This window comes from Bombyx mandarina, chromosome 15, assembly GCF_030267445.1.
Source record: "Bombyx mandarina strain Sakado chromosome 15, ASM3026744v2".
Lineage (NCBI taxonomy): Eukaryota > Metazoa > Arthropoda > Insecta > Lepidoptera > Bombycidae > Bombyx > Bombyx mandarina.
In genome coordinates this window covers 15,921,823-15,934,912 of record NC_143221.1, presented here as the reverse complement: position 1 = coordinate 15,934,912, position 13,090 = coordinate 15,921,823, and the positions used below count along the sequence as shown (strand labels likewise).

The 13,090-nt window shown below is 40.0% G+C and overlaps 3 protein-coding genes across 4 annotated transcripts in view; 1 reads left to right on the top strand and 2 right to left on the bottom strand.

Moving 5' to 3' along the window:
* Positions 1 to 377: 377 nt before the first annotated feature.
* Positions 378 to 2,372, bottom strand: LOC114250294 (tubulin beta-4B chain). The gene is made up of 2 exons (XM_028184108.2): positions 2,171 to 2,372; positions 378 to 1,693 (listed from the first exon to the last, which is right to left on the bottom strand). Exons 1-2 carry the CDS (start codon positions 2,225 to 2,227, stop codon positions 410 to 412), a joined length of 1,341 nt encoding a protein of 446 aa, XP_028039909.1. The 5' UTR covers positions 2,228 to 2,372; the 3' UTR covers positions 378 to 409.
* Positions 2,373 to 2,843: 471 nt separating this feature from the next.
* Positions 2,844 to 13,090, top strand: part of LOC114250295 (diacylglycerol kinase eta) — a 184,719-nt gene continuing 174,472 nt past the window's right edge. For both annotated transcript variants that reach the window (XM_089733103.1, XM_089733102.1), the window contains exon 1: positions 2,844 to 3,102. In XM_089733103.1, the coding sequence (XP_089589229.1) occupies positions 2,965 to 3,102 (138 nt within the window). In that variant the 5' untranslated portion in view covers positions 2,844 to 2,964. The remainder of the gene's footprint in view (positions 3,103 to 13,090) is intronic.
* LOC149501548 (uncharacterized) lies at positions 5,245 to 9,403 on the bottom strand. The gene is made up of 2 exons (XM_089732843.1): positions 8,694 to 9,403; positions 5,245 to 5,454 (listed from the first exon to the last, which is right to left on the bottom strand). Exons 1-2 carry the CDS (start codon positions 9,369 to 9,371, stop codon positions 5,440 to 5,442), a joined length of 693 nt encoding a protein of 230 aa, XP_089588969.1. The 5' UTR covers positions 9,372 to 9,403; the 3' UTR covers positions 5,245 to 5,439.

The following is a 13,090-nucleotide window of genomic DNA, read 5'->3' as shown; positions in this document are numbered from 1 at the left end:
TAACGCCAAATGTATATTTTAATTAATTTGAATATTTATGCACATATAAATAACACCCGTCCTCAATCTAGGCATCTACATTAAACCCTATTTTTCATTGAAAATGAAATATCTGCAATCTGAATGCATTTTTTGCCAATTATAAATGTAATTTATATTATCAAGACTTCGAAACAGGCCCAATTTTCATGGCTACAGTACCATTGAAACCAAATGATCTCTACAGCAGAAATGCAGCATATCTTGTAATCTAGCAATGTAGAAGTTAAAGGCGCTTCTATCCATATGTAAGATATTGAATATTGTAAGCTTCAAAAATATGCTTGTTAATAATGAAATTCGGAATAAAATCGATTTAGTTTATTCAAACAACGATACAAAGACATACACAAATGAACAGCCTAAAAACCTATTCCTCTAAACCCTCTTCCGCTTCCTCGTCGAACTCCCCTTCGTCATCAGCCGTAGCGTCCTGATACTGTTGGTATTCAGATATTAAGTCATTCATGTTGGACTCTGCCTCCGTGAACTCCATTTCGTCCATACCCTCACCAGTGTACCAGTGCAAGAAGGCTTTCCGCCTGAACATGGCCACGAACTGCTCAGACACCCTCTTGAATATGGTCTGTATGGCTGTCGTGTTACCAATGAAGGTCGAAGCCATTTTAAGACCCCTCGGAGGTATGTCACATACGGCAATCTTGCAGTTATTGGGTATCCACTCGACAAAATACGTGCTGTTTTTGTTCTGAATATTCGCCAGCTGCTCGTCAACTTCTTTCATAGACATTCGCCCCCTGAATATCGTCGCAACGGTCAAATACCTTCCGTGTCGAGGATCACACGCGACCATCATGTTTTTAGCGTCGAACATTTGCAGCGTCAGCTCGGGGACAGTTAAAGCTCGATACTGCTGAGCTCCTCGCGACGTCAGCGGCGCAAAGCCAGGGGTGTAGAAATGCAGGCGCGGAAACGGCACCATGTTCACAGCCAACTTCCTCAGATCAGCGTTCAGCTGTCCAGGAAACCGCAAACACGTCGTAATGCCGGACATCGTGGCGCAGACCAAGTGGTTCAAGTCTCCGTATGTCGGTGTGGTTAGCTTCAGCGTTCTGAAGCAAATGTCGTACAATGCTTCGTTATCGAGACAGAACGTGTGATCAGTATTCTCGACCAACTGATTGACCGCTAGCGTTGTGTTATATGGCTCCACCACACAATCCGACACTCGGGGACTTGGAAAGACTGAAAAGGTCAGTATAATTCTGTCGGGATACTCTTCGCGTATCCTGTTCACGAGTAGCGTACCTAATCCGGAGCCGGTACCGCCACCTAGCGAGTGTGACATCTGAAAACCTTGCAGGCAATCGCAGCCCTCAGCTTCCCTCCGTATTACATCTAAAGCAGACTCCAGAATCTCTACTCCTTCAGTGTAGTGTCCCTTCGCCCAGTTGTTGGCCGCACAGTTTTGTCCGTAAACGAAATTGTCCGGTCTGAATAGGCATCCAAACGGTCCCGACCTCACCGCGTCCATCGTGGCCGGCTTCAAGTCGATAAGAACCGTGCGAGGAACATATTTCCCAGCCGATGCCTCGTTGTAGTACACGTTGATCCTTTCGAGTTGCAGGTCGGAGTCGCCGTGGTAGCATCCGCTTGGGTCGATGCCGTGCTCGTCAGATATCACCTCCCAGAACTGGAGACAAGTAGTATTAATGAGTAATTGCTACGGAAAATACTTGTGGCTGTGCGGTACAAAGCGGAGATTCATGTTCATCATACAAAACAATTCTAGACATGTGCAAGTCAACCTCATAAACCTTTCGCGAGCATATACTTTGATGATTTTATTCACATTATTCAAACCATATTTACTATGTTAATTCTGATGAACTAGTAGCTCGTGAGCTGGCCTTCGTAAGTAGAAAAAAAAATTCTCAATTAACGTCCTGTAAAATAGACTTAGTAATACAACAGTTTCTCTACATATATACCACAAGCACGCCCGGTGATAGAACAATTCCGATCTGTCGCGAAGAATCCTACGTAAAAATAACTAATATTTCAGCAGAGACTATGCCCGATGGCGGCATCCCAGACTAAGCATTGTTATCGGAAGGGAATGGCTTCACTACCCGAGAACCAGTCGGGGTATAATAGCTAACATGCTTACCTTTCCGCCGATTTGGTTTCCACAAGAACCGACCTGGAGATTGATAATTTCCCTCATCTTGTTAATTTATCGATTTCTCGTCACAGATACTTGTAAATTTACTTTAAAAAGCTAGCAAAAGATGTTGTATAAAATGCTTAACATTAGCTTAAAACTAGTAAAAAAAAATTGTTAAATAGCAAATTCACACTGTGTTCATCGTACGTCGGATTTCAATAGAATGACTGAAATTTCAGTGATGCGACAGATGCAGAAAATTTAAAAATTATTCTAGAAGTATTTTAAAGAAGATATGTCATATTTAGAATTAAAACATAAAAATGTGCCATTAAAATAATTTAGTTAGAACTTTTTGTAAGTTTTACAAATCAAGCAATAAAATAACTAATTTATTTAGCAATAACCATATCAGTAATTTATGTAGACTTAATTAATTATCCAAAGCTTTAAGTTAGTTTTTGACGATATAAACCAAAGCGCCATCTGTAGCCGTCTGTAGGAACCACATCAATTTCTTATGCTGTTGTTTTAATGAATTTCTCGGCTAATGAATTTTCTCTTTCGCGTTTGTCGTTTCAGCGAAGTTCGTAACTCGACGGTGGGATGCCGCCACCGCCGCGGTTCGCCTTGTTTTGTTTTCAGCTTCAGTGGACTGTCACTATTGTCATGGCGCTCGCTTGAAATGTCAGCGAGGTAGCAATCCGTGTATACAATGTAAATTATTAGTTTATCCTGTATGATGTAGTTGCGATTGAGGTGTGCGGTGTGTGTGGTGCGCGATTTCCCGCGGAGTGATGTCAGTAGCTCATGGTAACGCGTCCGATAATGCGAGGAAAACAGGGTTCTTTGAGGATAGCACCGATAGCGATAATGACGCGGAAAGAAAAGCCCTCCTCAGGAGGGTATCGACGAGCAAATGCGTCGGCAGATTGGTGAGTTGCAGCATTTGTTGTAGTGCTAATAATTCTTTGCATTTGCAGTGGCAGGGCGTGCCACAGCTGTCAGAGAGAGGTGCGGGGTGAGGGGAGCGTGCATGTGCCCGGGCTCGCGGGACCTTATTTTGAAAGATCAATTTTTTTAACGACATTACGTATATTTATTTCGGCACTTGGACAGTGTGTGTCGCGGTAATGAGCTTTAAAGCCGTTTGACCTATTTACGTTGGCACAAAAAGGACGGGCAGCGGTTAGGGTGACCAAAACTCGTGACGGGACAAAAGTGCAAGTGCACCTAAATGTCGTTAGTTGTAGTGCACTTTTTTCATTTGCGTACATAAATAGGCAAACTAGGTAGGAGAGTAGCAATTACAGAAACTCATACACGACACAAAAGACGCAAGGCGAAAAGATGCTTTGCATTAAAATAACAGCTAAATAGTTGATTAGTATGTAAGTATGTATATTGGTATATAAATCAAATAGTTATTTCATTTTATATGTAAACGGTATATATCTATTTATTGTATATATATATTTTCTACAGTAATGTGTTGCCAATAGTAGTACACCGCAACATACCTGTTATATTTTTATATTTTCCAGAATATCTGTAAATTAAACTGTTGCCTGGAAGAGATCGCTTTTTACGATAAGACCGCCTATTGTACAAATGTATCTGCTTGTTGACTATTTTTGAATGTAAATTGTGTTTTGGTGTGCCATAAAGTGTATATTCTCTTTCTCTCTCTCTCTCTCTCTCTCTCTCTCTGTCTATCCATCAAACCGGAACACATGATCGATACGCGGCAGAAATAGGCAATACGTAGGTACTACCTTCTCCGGTCTTTCAACCATCACCGGTAAATCCTCGTATTTTCAAATTGTGCAGCTTACATTCACAGTAACAATGAAAATAAACACAAAAATTCAACCGAAAATACCGTGCACAAAGCTATGCAATAAAACCTATACAATAATAATGAAAGAAATTTACTGAAAACTTCAAGGTGGCATTGATTTTAAATAAGAATATATTTTTGAAAAGTAAAAGCGTTTTTAAGGTTTTCGATTGCCATTACCCTTTGTCTGCTGACCAACAGGTGGCTTGATTCAATTTAATTCAGACTTACTTATAAGACGTGTTTGTTAAGGCGCTAACAGAAAACATTTCCCGCAGATCAATATTTACGTTAATATTTCTCATTTCTCTGAACTACCAGGACGTACCTGTTATTATTTCGAATGTCTTAGCAAACTTACGGGTCAATGACCGTTCAAATCGGAGCACGTTTGACAATAGGCTTTTATACAATAACTAGCGACCCGCCCTCGCTTCGCTTCGGAAACTGTAATTTATTATTGATTTCTCCACTATTTAATGGATGTTATTATACACATAAACCTTCCTCTTCAATCAGTCTATCTGTTAAAAAAACCGCATCAAAATCCGTTGCGTAGTTTTAAAGATTTAAGCATACATAGGGATATAGGGACAGAGAAAGCGACTTTGTTTTATTCTATGTAGTGATGAATTTGACCTGATATCTTCAGATCAGTTGTGACATTAACGTTAAAGGCTCTATCAGATCCAGTAATCATTTAGCTCCAGTGGGTTTGCGATCGCATCAGAGCAATAAATCACATTCGAAGTTTATAGACATTTTTAAAACAATCATTTGTTTTAATTATCTAAATAGAAATAACATCAAACCCAATCATCAATCTGACATTTACACAATTTATCTATACTAATATATAAATCTACAGTGATTTTTACGGATGTTCCGTTATAACTACTGAAACATGCATCCGATTGACTTGAAACTTGATACTCATGTAGAAAATACATGTACTTAATGGATAAGCTAATATTTATATGAGTGTTGGACTCCCTACACCAGTTGCGAGGGCGTTAATGATGAAAATCTTTATGGGGATTAGAAATAATAATGTTAAATTTAAATGGCCAGCGAAGCGGACGGGTGGGTACATTTAGTATGATATAAAAACATGTACAATTTAAATCAAAATTTGTTCTAAAATAATTTTTTTTTCCTTCTTGGAAATGCTTGTGACAATGTCGATGTCATTCCTAACAACTGTTGCAAATGATGTGACAATAAAAACCAGCAGCGTAACGACAAGTTCTTTTATTTGTGCGAAAATGCAGAAAGCAGGTAGAAATGGCTGGCACGGCTTGTTTTATTAACACTATCCCCCCTTCGTTGGCTTTGGCTGGCGGCGGTGGCGTTGGCTGTGGCGGAAGGGGGCGTGTTAATATGGCTTGGCGGCTTGGCTGGCGGCAGGGCATGACAGCTGACGTCACGTCCGTTACATTCGGCCATCCTGCAACAATTGCTCCCGCAATGGGGAACACACAAAAACATTTAGTTCTCAAATAAATCAATAAGGTCTTCAGTTTCGACCTGCTCATCGGAACTACTAGCGCTATCAGACACATGGGTTATACTTTTATAGGGCCTTAATGAATCTGTTGATACCAGGCCAGTGAAGTTTTTATAACTTCGTAAACCTTTTAGATATACTTCTAATTCGATACCAATTGTTACCTACTACTTTAGTTACTACATACGGACCTGAGTACAAATCGTCTAATTTGGTATTAATCCTAGCGGCGCTACTAACCAGTTGGCGCCTGTCTCTACGATACAAATATGCCTTTTCTTATAAACATGAGCTTTTTTTATATTAATGTTGTGTGTCATTATTGTACTCGCTTGTTTTATCCTAGCTGCAGCTATCTTACGCCGTGCGTCAACAGTTTCTGGTTCGCGACCAAGAAAACATCACATATTGACCTACCAGAGCGCGTAAAGATTAAATCACAAGGCTTGTAGCCGCTGTTACTTTTAATTGTGTTATTTGTGCCTCAAATGACGGAGTTTAAATTATTTGAAGTTTCACTAGGATCAGTTGCCCGCAACACATAAAATTATATGTTTAGTTTGTTCAACCTGGCCAATTAGCGCGCGGACAAGCAATACCGTTTAACGTATGCCTAAACTGTTTATCTTCTGATATATTTTTTTTAAAGTACCTACTCGTAAAAGCTTTCCCGTAGTCTGTCACCACGTAATTCGGGTATCTGGACAAACCCTATTAATATATTTTTCAATGCACGAATGGTCCCGATTGAATTTACAGTACGCGTTAGTTCAGCTATCACAAATTTAGACAACGCATCTTTCATTACGATCATGTACTGGTTGGTGCCCTTTAGATGTCCTACAGAAGGGCATCATGTTATCTTTTTGTACCATGCGCATAGTATCAGATGGTTTAGAGATCGGATATAGACAGTCTTCTTTTTTTAACATAGTTATCCTTCTCATGTGTACAATAAAGACATGCTGCCACGTATTTCCTAATAAAGCGTGTCATTTTAAGAAACCAATATTGGCTTTTAATCAAAGCTAAACGATGATTTAGATCCACGTGACAAATGTCGTCATAGTGCATTTGTACAATTTTCCATTTAGCCGAAGGGACTGCGAGTCTATTTCCCTTAAAAAAATTTCGAACTAGTTCATAATTATCTTTAACATCAGCGCGACTTCGTCCGCGTGGAATATAGTTCACAAATAATGCTTTATTTTAGAACAAATTTGGTTAGCATAAAAAAACGTTATAGTGAGCCAACCTTAACATATAGATATATGCTATCGCGGACATTTTTTTTTAAAGGGGAACAATTCTGTCACATTATTTTAGCGAAACTTTAACCGCTTCTGCAGCGCAGGCACCGGAAGCTCTTAAAAGGGAAAATAACCCGATTTTGAAACATTTACTGGTACTTCGCTTGTATTGGCCTTAGCGTGACACAATGATGGTCTTAGCGGTCTTAGCGTTATATAGCCTATAACCTTTTATATAGCCTATAACCTTTCAATAAATGGGTTATTTAACACTGAAAGAATTTTTCAAATCGGACCAGCAGTTCTTGAGATTAGCGCGTTCAAACAAACTCTTCAGCTTTATAATGCTAGTATAGATTGCTTTATAATCGAACTAAGCTTTTCGTCCTGACATTGCACAGTACAGAATCAATTAGTAACTTTAAGATAATTTACGTTCATCATGTCAACAGGATGCCTATTAAGCGCGTCTACAAATGTTCCATACGTTCACCAGGTCTATACTCAACACTAATGTCATAATCTTCTTTCAAAACTCACCATCGCGCCATGCGTGGTATAATGCCGCGTTTGGTAAGCGTAGCACAAACCACAGTACAATCAGTTTCTACTATATCATGCTTACCTACTTCATAAACACGGAACCTACGCGGCTACGTAGCGATTGTACGACCGCCAGGTTTTGAGCTCTTAACTATGATACACACTCTTCCTTCCTAGTAACCCGGCTAAAATACATAACAGGCCGCAGTGAGTTGTCAGTTTGTTTTTGTAATAGTATACAAGAAATTCCTAAGTTACACGCATCGGTTTGTATTTCTGTAAGAAGCATAGGATTATACAGAGCTAGCATAGGTTTGGAACATAAACTGTTTTTCAGTTGTTCGAAATTCGCGTTATGTTCACGGCCCCACACCCATGATTTATCTTTTTTTTTTTTTTCTTAACACAGTTAATGGACGCGCAAGTAACATATAACCAATAAACTGTCGCACACTATGAGCATTATTTGGCACAGGAAACTGCGAAACGGCCGTCAATTTTTGTTGCACCCGGCTGTATACCGTCTGAAGATATTTTATGACCTAAACAAGTGACTTGTTTCTCCAAGAATGAGCATTTACTCATATTTAATTTGAAGTCTCCACCATAAAATTTCCCAAGTACTTTCTCAATAACTATTGAACCTGATTTTATATCAACCGAGGGTAGAGGTAAATCGTTTAAAATTGCTAGTATCTCGATTTGACCTACATTTATTTTTACTCAATTTCTTTTCTACCCACAGACTCAATTATTTTATTAATTAAACGCATTTAACCACCCCATCTTGAAGAATAATGTGGACAAAAAGAAGAAACGCATGAATACAGATGGCACATATGCTAAACCAAAAGGAGTTCTACTGTACTCGAAATAATGACCTTGCGGCGTAATGAAAGCAGTTGTGTGTCTGGCACAATGCTTAATTTATGGTAGCCCTGGTCTAAATCTAAACTCGTGAAGTACTGTTCGGTGGATACTTTTATATTTTACCATAGCGTTTAACGCACGATAATCAACGCATAGCCTACTGTCGCCGTTCTGTTTCTTAATAAGACCACTGGTGAAGCATGACTAGCTTGAGATTATTTTATAATGCCGGCATCTAAAAGTTAATTAGCTTTAGATTTAACTATCGTTTGTTCATTATGAGAAAGTAAAGGTGGCGATACACGGGCTGATCACTAGTAAGCTTAATTTGCATTTGGACTAAATTGGCAATACCTAAATCATGTGTATTCGTAGCAAAGCAATGCTTATACTGTATTTTTTAAATCTGAATGACCCTTGTTATTCAATGGCTCCTTTTAATTTTTATTTATTTCTACCCTCAAATCTCGAAATATTTGTAATGGCATGGCTAGGGCAAGTAGAAATGCAACACACCTGGCTGTTTGGCTGTGGCTCCTCGCAGCTGTTGGCCCTCGGCAGGACCTCGCCCGGCGGCCACATGATGGTCTCCGAGCTCATGTTGATGACTTTGACGTAGCTGTCTTCGCCGCGCAGCAGCGTCGCAGGCAGGGAGAAGGAAGCTCGTAGTCGTGAATCTCGTAGTGCCGCAGTGGAGTAACCACGTTGCTGCTCTTTTAGTTTCCCTCCACGTGAACCAGAATTATGGAAGGACAGGGCGGCAGGCGCTCTTGGTCCGACGACGTCGAAGTCCCTTTGATTTGATTGTTCCAGGTTCTTCATCCTGTAGCTCAAGTATCGCCTTGTGGACCTCCTTCTGAAGCAATTTTTCAACACCTTCCTCGCCAGTGGAATAGGAGCTTCATCTTCTTCAAACTTGTCAGAAGACCGAGAGATCTGAGCGTGTATATGACGTTGTTTCATTTCTTTATGCCACTTCTGATTGTTGCAAATGATGTGACAATAAAAACCAGCAGCGTAACGACAAGTTCTTTTATTTGTGCGAAAATGCAGAAAGCAGGTAGAAATGGCTGGCACGGCTTGTTTTATTAACACTATCCCCCCTTCGTTGGCTTTGGCTGGCGGCGGTGGCGTTGGCTGTGGCGGAAGGGGGCGTGTTAATATGGCTTGGCGGCTTGGCTGGCGGCAGGGCATGACAGCTGACGTCACGTCCGTTACACAACTTAAATATTCACATAAAAACATTTTAAGTTAAAACCAAGCTTATAAAAAAGTGGTACGTGTGCAACTTGGTGCATTTGAAAGAAGTTAAACTTTTTTTGCGGTGTGTAGTATTGTGGTTTTCTTCATTTTTCATTCTTAAATCAATTTTTTCTTGTAATAGGGAATGCTGTGTATAAGAGAAACGACCCGTTTACCATTTGTATATATTTTAAATGATATATTATGTATAGAAAAACAAATATTTAAAATCCTTCATTAAAAATAAAATATAAGATAGTTAATACTTAATATGTTAATGACATCTACAGGAGCAATGAGAAACTAATAACAAGCCATACTGGCCGACGCCCGTAGGATGCCCGATGTGTATATAATAGAAACAAACCTAGCTCGCTTTCTCCCTCTCTCTATGGTCGAGAGGTTCGCGAAACGCTCTATCTATTTTCTCACTCTCGCTCTTCCTAAATTGTATCTTTTCTCTCTAGCCGTAACGAATCTGTCGCGAGTTTAATTTTACTTTCAACGCGCCTAAAGAAGCTTCACTTCAAAAACATATGGAAACGGAGTGATCTTGCTTATAACTTCCCGCATGTTTCTCAAATTGTCAATTTTAATGAAAACCAATAGCAGAAACTTTATAATCATTTTGACGTCAACAAGAACATTCACGTCAAATGTATTTCTCGAAGGGGCGACTAAAGGGTGGTCTTACTCAGGGACTGGTGTGATCTTATTCAATTCAATCTTTCGACTATTTTGACTTTTTTGACTTAATTGTTAGGTTAACATATGAAAACTTACGTCAATAAATGAAGTTTAACACTGAACGCGCGGTCTCAGATTCGCATTGCTATCCCACTGATTATGGGCAGATGAGCCATAAACATTTTTGTTTTTAATTAAAACTACTTTTACGGTTTGATCTCGTGCTTACGACAGTAAGTAATAAACACAAGATTTTAATATTTAATAAAGGCGAGATTAAACGATAAAAGTATTTTTAGGTAACGCCTATGACTTACAAAGAAAGCGAAAACTCAATACTGTAATATGTTTTTGCTTATATTGTTCAATGAATAGATACATGTTTCGCTTAGGTACGGGAGGTAGTTTATACCAGTATTAGTTACGAAAAAAAACCCATTACATTCCTTCTACGAGTGTACCATTGTATACGTCAATCAAACGTTTTTAAACTCGAGTTTGATCGAAATCGGCTTGATAGCTTTAACGCGATTCTTCTAAGAATAAAAAATGTAAACAAAATCACATTTTGTTTAAGCTCCGCTTTACAGACTACCCTTGTATTTAGCGCGTGACAATAATACTAATTTCATCTTAATGCGATTTTCTTAAAACTAGTGGTCCCCTGGTAGTCGAAATTCGACTATAATTAATTGAAATTATAAGTTTGTACACTATTAAGATGATGAGACTAATATTAATAAAGAATATACAATATTACTCTATTTTCAATTTGACCACAGACTCTACAATAAAAGAAGTTTGACAATAAACAAATAGTATGCATGCGTGGGTGTGTCAAATACATGGTAGTGTGTGTAATGTTTTTTTTTATGGGTTTAATGGATTTTTTACGCTCTATTCTCTATAAGTGTGGGAAATTTCATACTCCCCCGTCCGCGCAATTTTCGTAAAAAGGGGTACAAAGTTTTTGCTTCACGTATTAGTTGAAAGATAAATGAACTAGAACGACATGTCAAAACGTACTCTGTAACCTGTCACATTTGACACCTATAGGACTGTCCCACATTGGCGTGACGACGTAAACACCCCAGCGTCGTATGTAGGCGGACTCGGATGTCCGGTTCGTGACAGTTGTGACGGCTCCGGCTGATGTTTAGTGTATTTACACTTTGTCCTCTGTATAAACGTGTTTAATATAATACTGTGTACGGAATATTAGAAAGTTTTTGTTTTTTAATGCCAATGGAACAACTTCCATTGAGCGCTTGTGTTAGCTTTTACTATGTGACGATATGAGTAACCTTGTACCGTGACTCGACTGGATTACCAGTTATATTTCGATGCCGTGTGCTTAGTGCGAGTTTTTTAACGTTTTCGATACTTACTTACTTTTTCCTACCTATGCTGATAGCCTTGAGAGGCTATTTCAGCATCACCCTAACATGTAGGTGAACTCACGGGGCTCAAACCAGAAGTGTTGCTAACACTGGCCCTAGCAAAAGCAGTGCTATGCAGAATCTACCATCGGATCGGAAACGCGACCCACTGAGAAGATCCGGTGAGAAACTCAATGGGCTGTGTCTATGGGTTAATTCGCACGTCGAGCCCTTCGTCGCAAGCGACGGGTTCAACGAGGACCGTGACCGGTGCTTGTGGTACCTAAAAGCACCGTTAATGTATCGGGAGGATCCGTAATGACATGTTTTGGGCGGTTCTCGATACCGTTAAAGTTACTCAAATTTGTTTGGAGTTGGAACGTTTACCTATGTTTGCCTCAAGAGGCGCTTTTCTAACTGCATAAAAATTTCAGTTGACTTGTGTAGAGTCAGGCAGATGTTGGTAACACGGCGTTAGTGTAGTACTTTCGACACAAGACACCGGTTTGTCGGGAATGTTCCTGTTCTTGTTTCACAGTCGAATGAGATAGTCTTCCACTGACGGATATGCGACACCGATCACTTCGGTATACAGTGATTGCTTCGCTACCAATAGACCAAATACTATTGCTTTGAAAAGTCGTTCTCATAACTACAATCCAAACGTGTGATACATTGTGTTCGACACAATACGACCAAGTGGACGTCTAGCCTAACCTCCGACGTAGGTTGTACGTACAGCTTGACCTTTAAGTAAGTAACTGTTGGGCTCCGTTAGCTATCTGACCGCGACCGGACAACGCAAAGCCGCGTCGCCTGAAACATGTCTTGTCGGATCCCCTGGATTCACTCCCGGTGCTTTTAAGACCCTCAAGCACCGGTCACGGTCCTCGTCGAACTCGTCGATTACGATGATGAGCTCGACGAGCGAACTAACCCATAGACACAGTTTATTGATCCTGATGAACCAGCCGGATCTTCTCAGTGGATCGCGATTTCAATCAAGTGGTAGATTCTGCAAAGCACTGCTCTTGCTAAGACTAGTGTCAGCATACCCACCAGGCTGAGCCCCGTGAGCTCGCCTACACGTTAGATGAAACTGGAATAATCCCTCGAGGCTACCAGCATAGGTAGCCAAATATTAAAATGCCTCGCGAAAACAAGGAAACAAAAATTGATATGTGCATATAACAATAAATTAATTTTATAACGTACCTTCAACGTGATTCGACGTCAATTGATCCTGATGATCACAGCTGGATCTTCTGAGTGGGTCGTGATTCCGATCCCGTGGTAGATTCTGCGTAGCACTGCGCTTGCTTGCTAGCAAATTCTCTAAGGTTGAGCCCGTCAACTCACCTACCCGTCAGGCTGTATCTGGAATAGCCTCATAGGCTATCAGCGAATGGGTAGGGAAAAAAAAAGCGCCGTCAGCTGAAGAGTAAGGCGAAGGCCTACATTCTGTTTTTATTGTTATTGGATTAGATACGTAGACGAACCTATTCCCTACCTGGTGTTAAGTTGTTGCAGACGTCCATGGACCACACAATGGCAATACTGCCGCTCACACTAAACGTAAAAGTGTCATTAGAATTGCATCTAAAC

What these genes read in the sequence shown, in the direction of transcription:
- LOC114250294 (XM_028184108.2), bottom strand. Translation starts at nt 2,227, where the DNA reads ATGAGGGAAATTATCAATCTCCAGGTCGGTTCTTGTGGAAACCAAATC. An exon ending in GAAACCAAATCGGCGGAAAG is followed by an intron (nt 1,694 to 2,170) that starts GTAAGCATGTTA and finishes ACTTGTCTCCAG; the next exon opens with TTCTGGGAGGTGATATCTGA.
- LOC149501548 (XM_089732843.1), bottom strand. Translation starts at nt 9,371, where the DNA reads ATGCCCTGCCGCCAGCCAAGCCGCCAAGCCATATTAACACGCCCCCTT.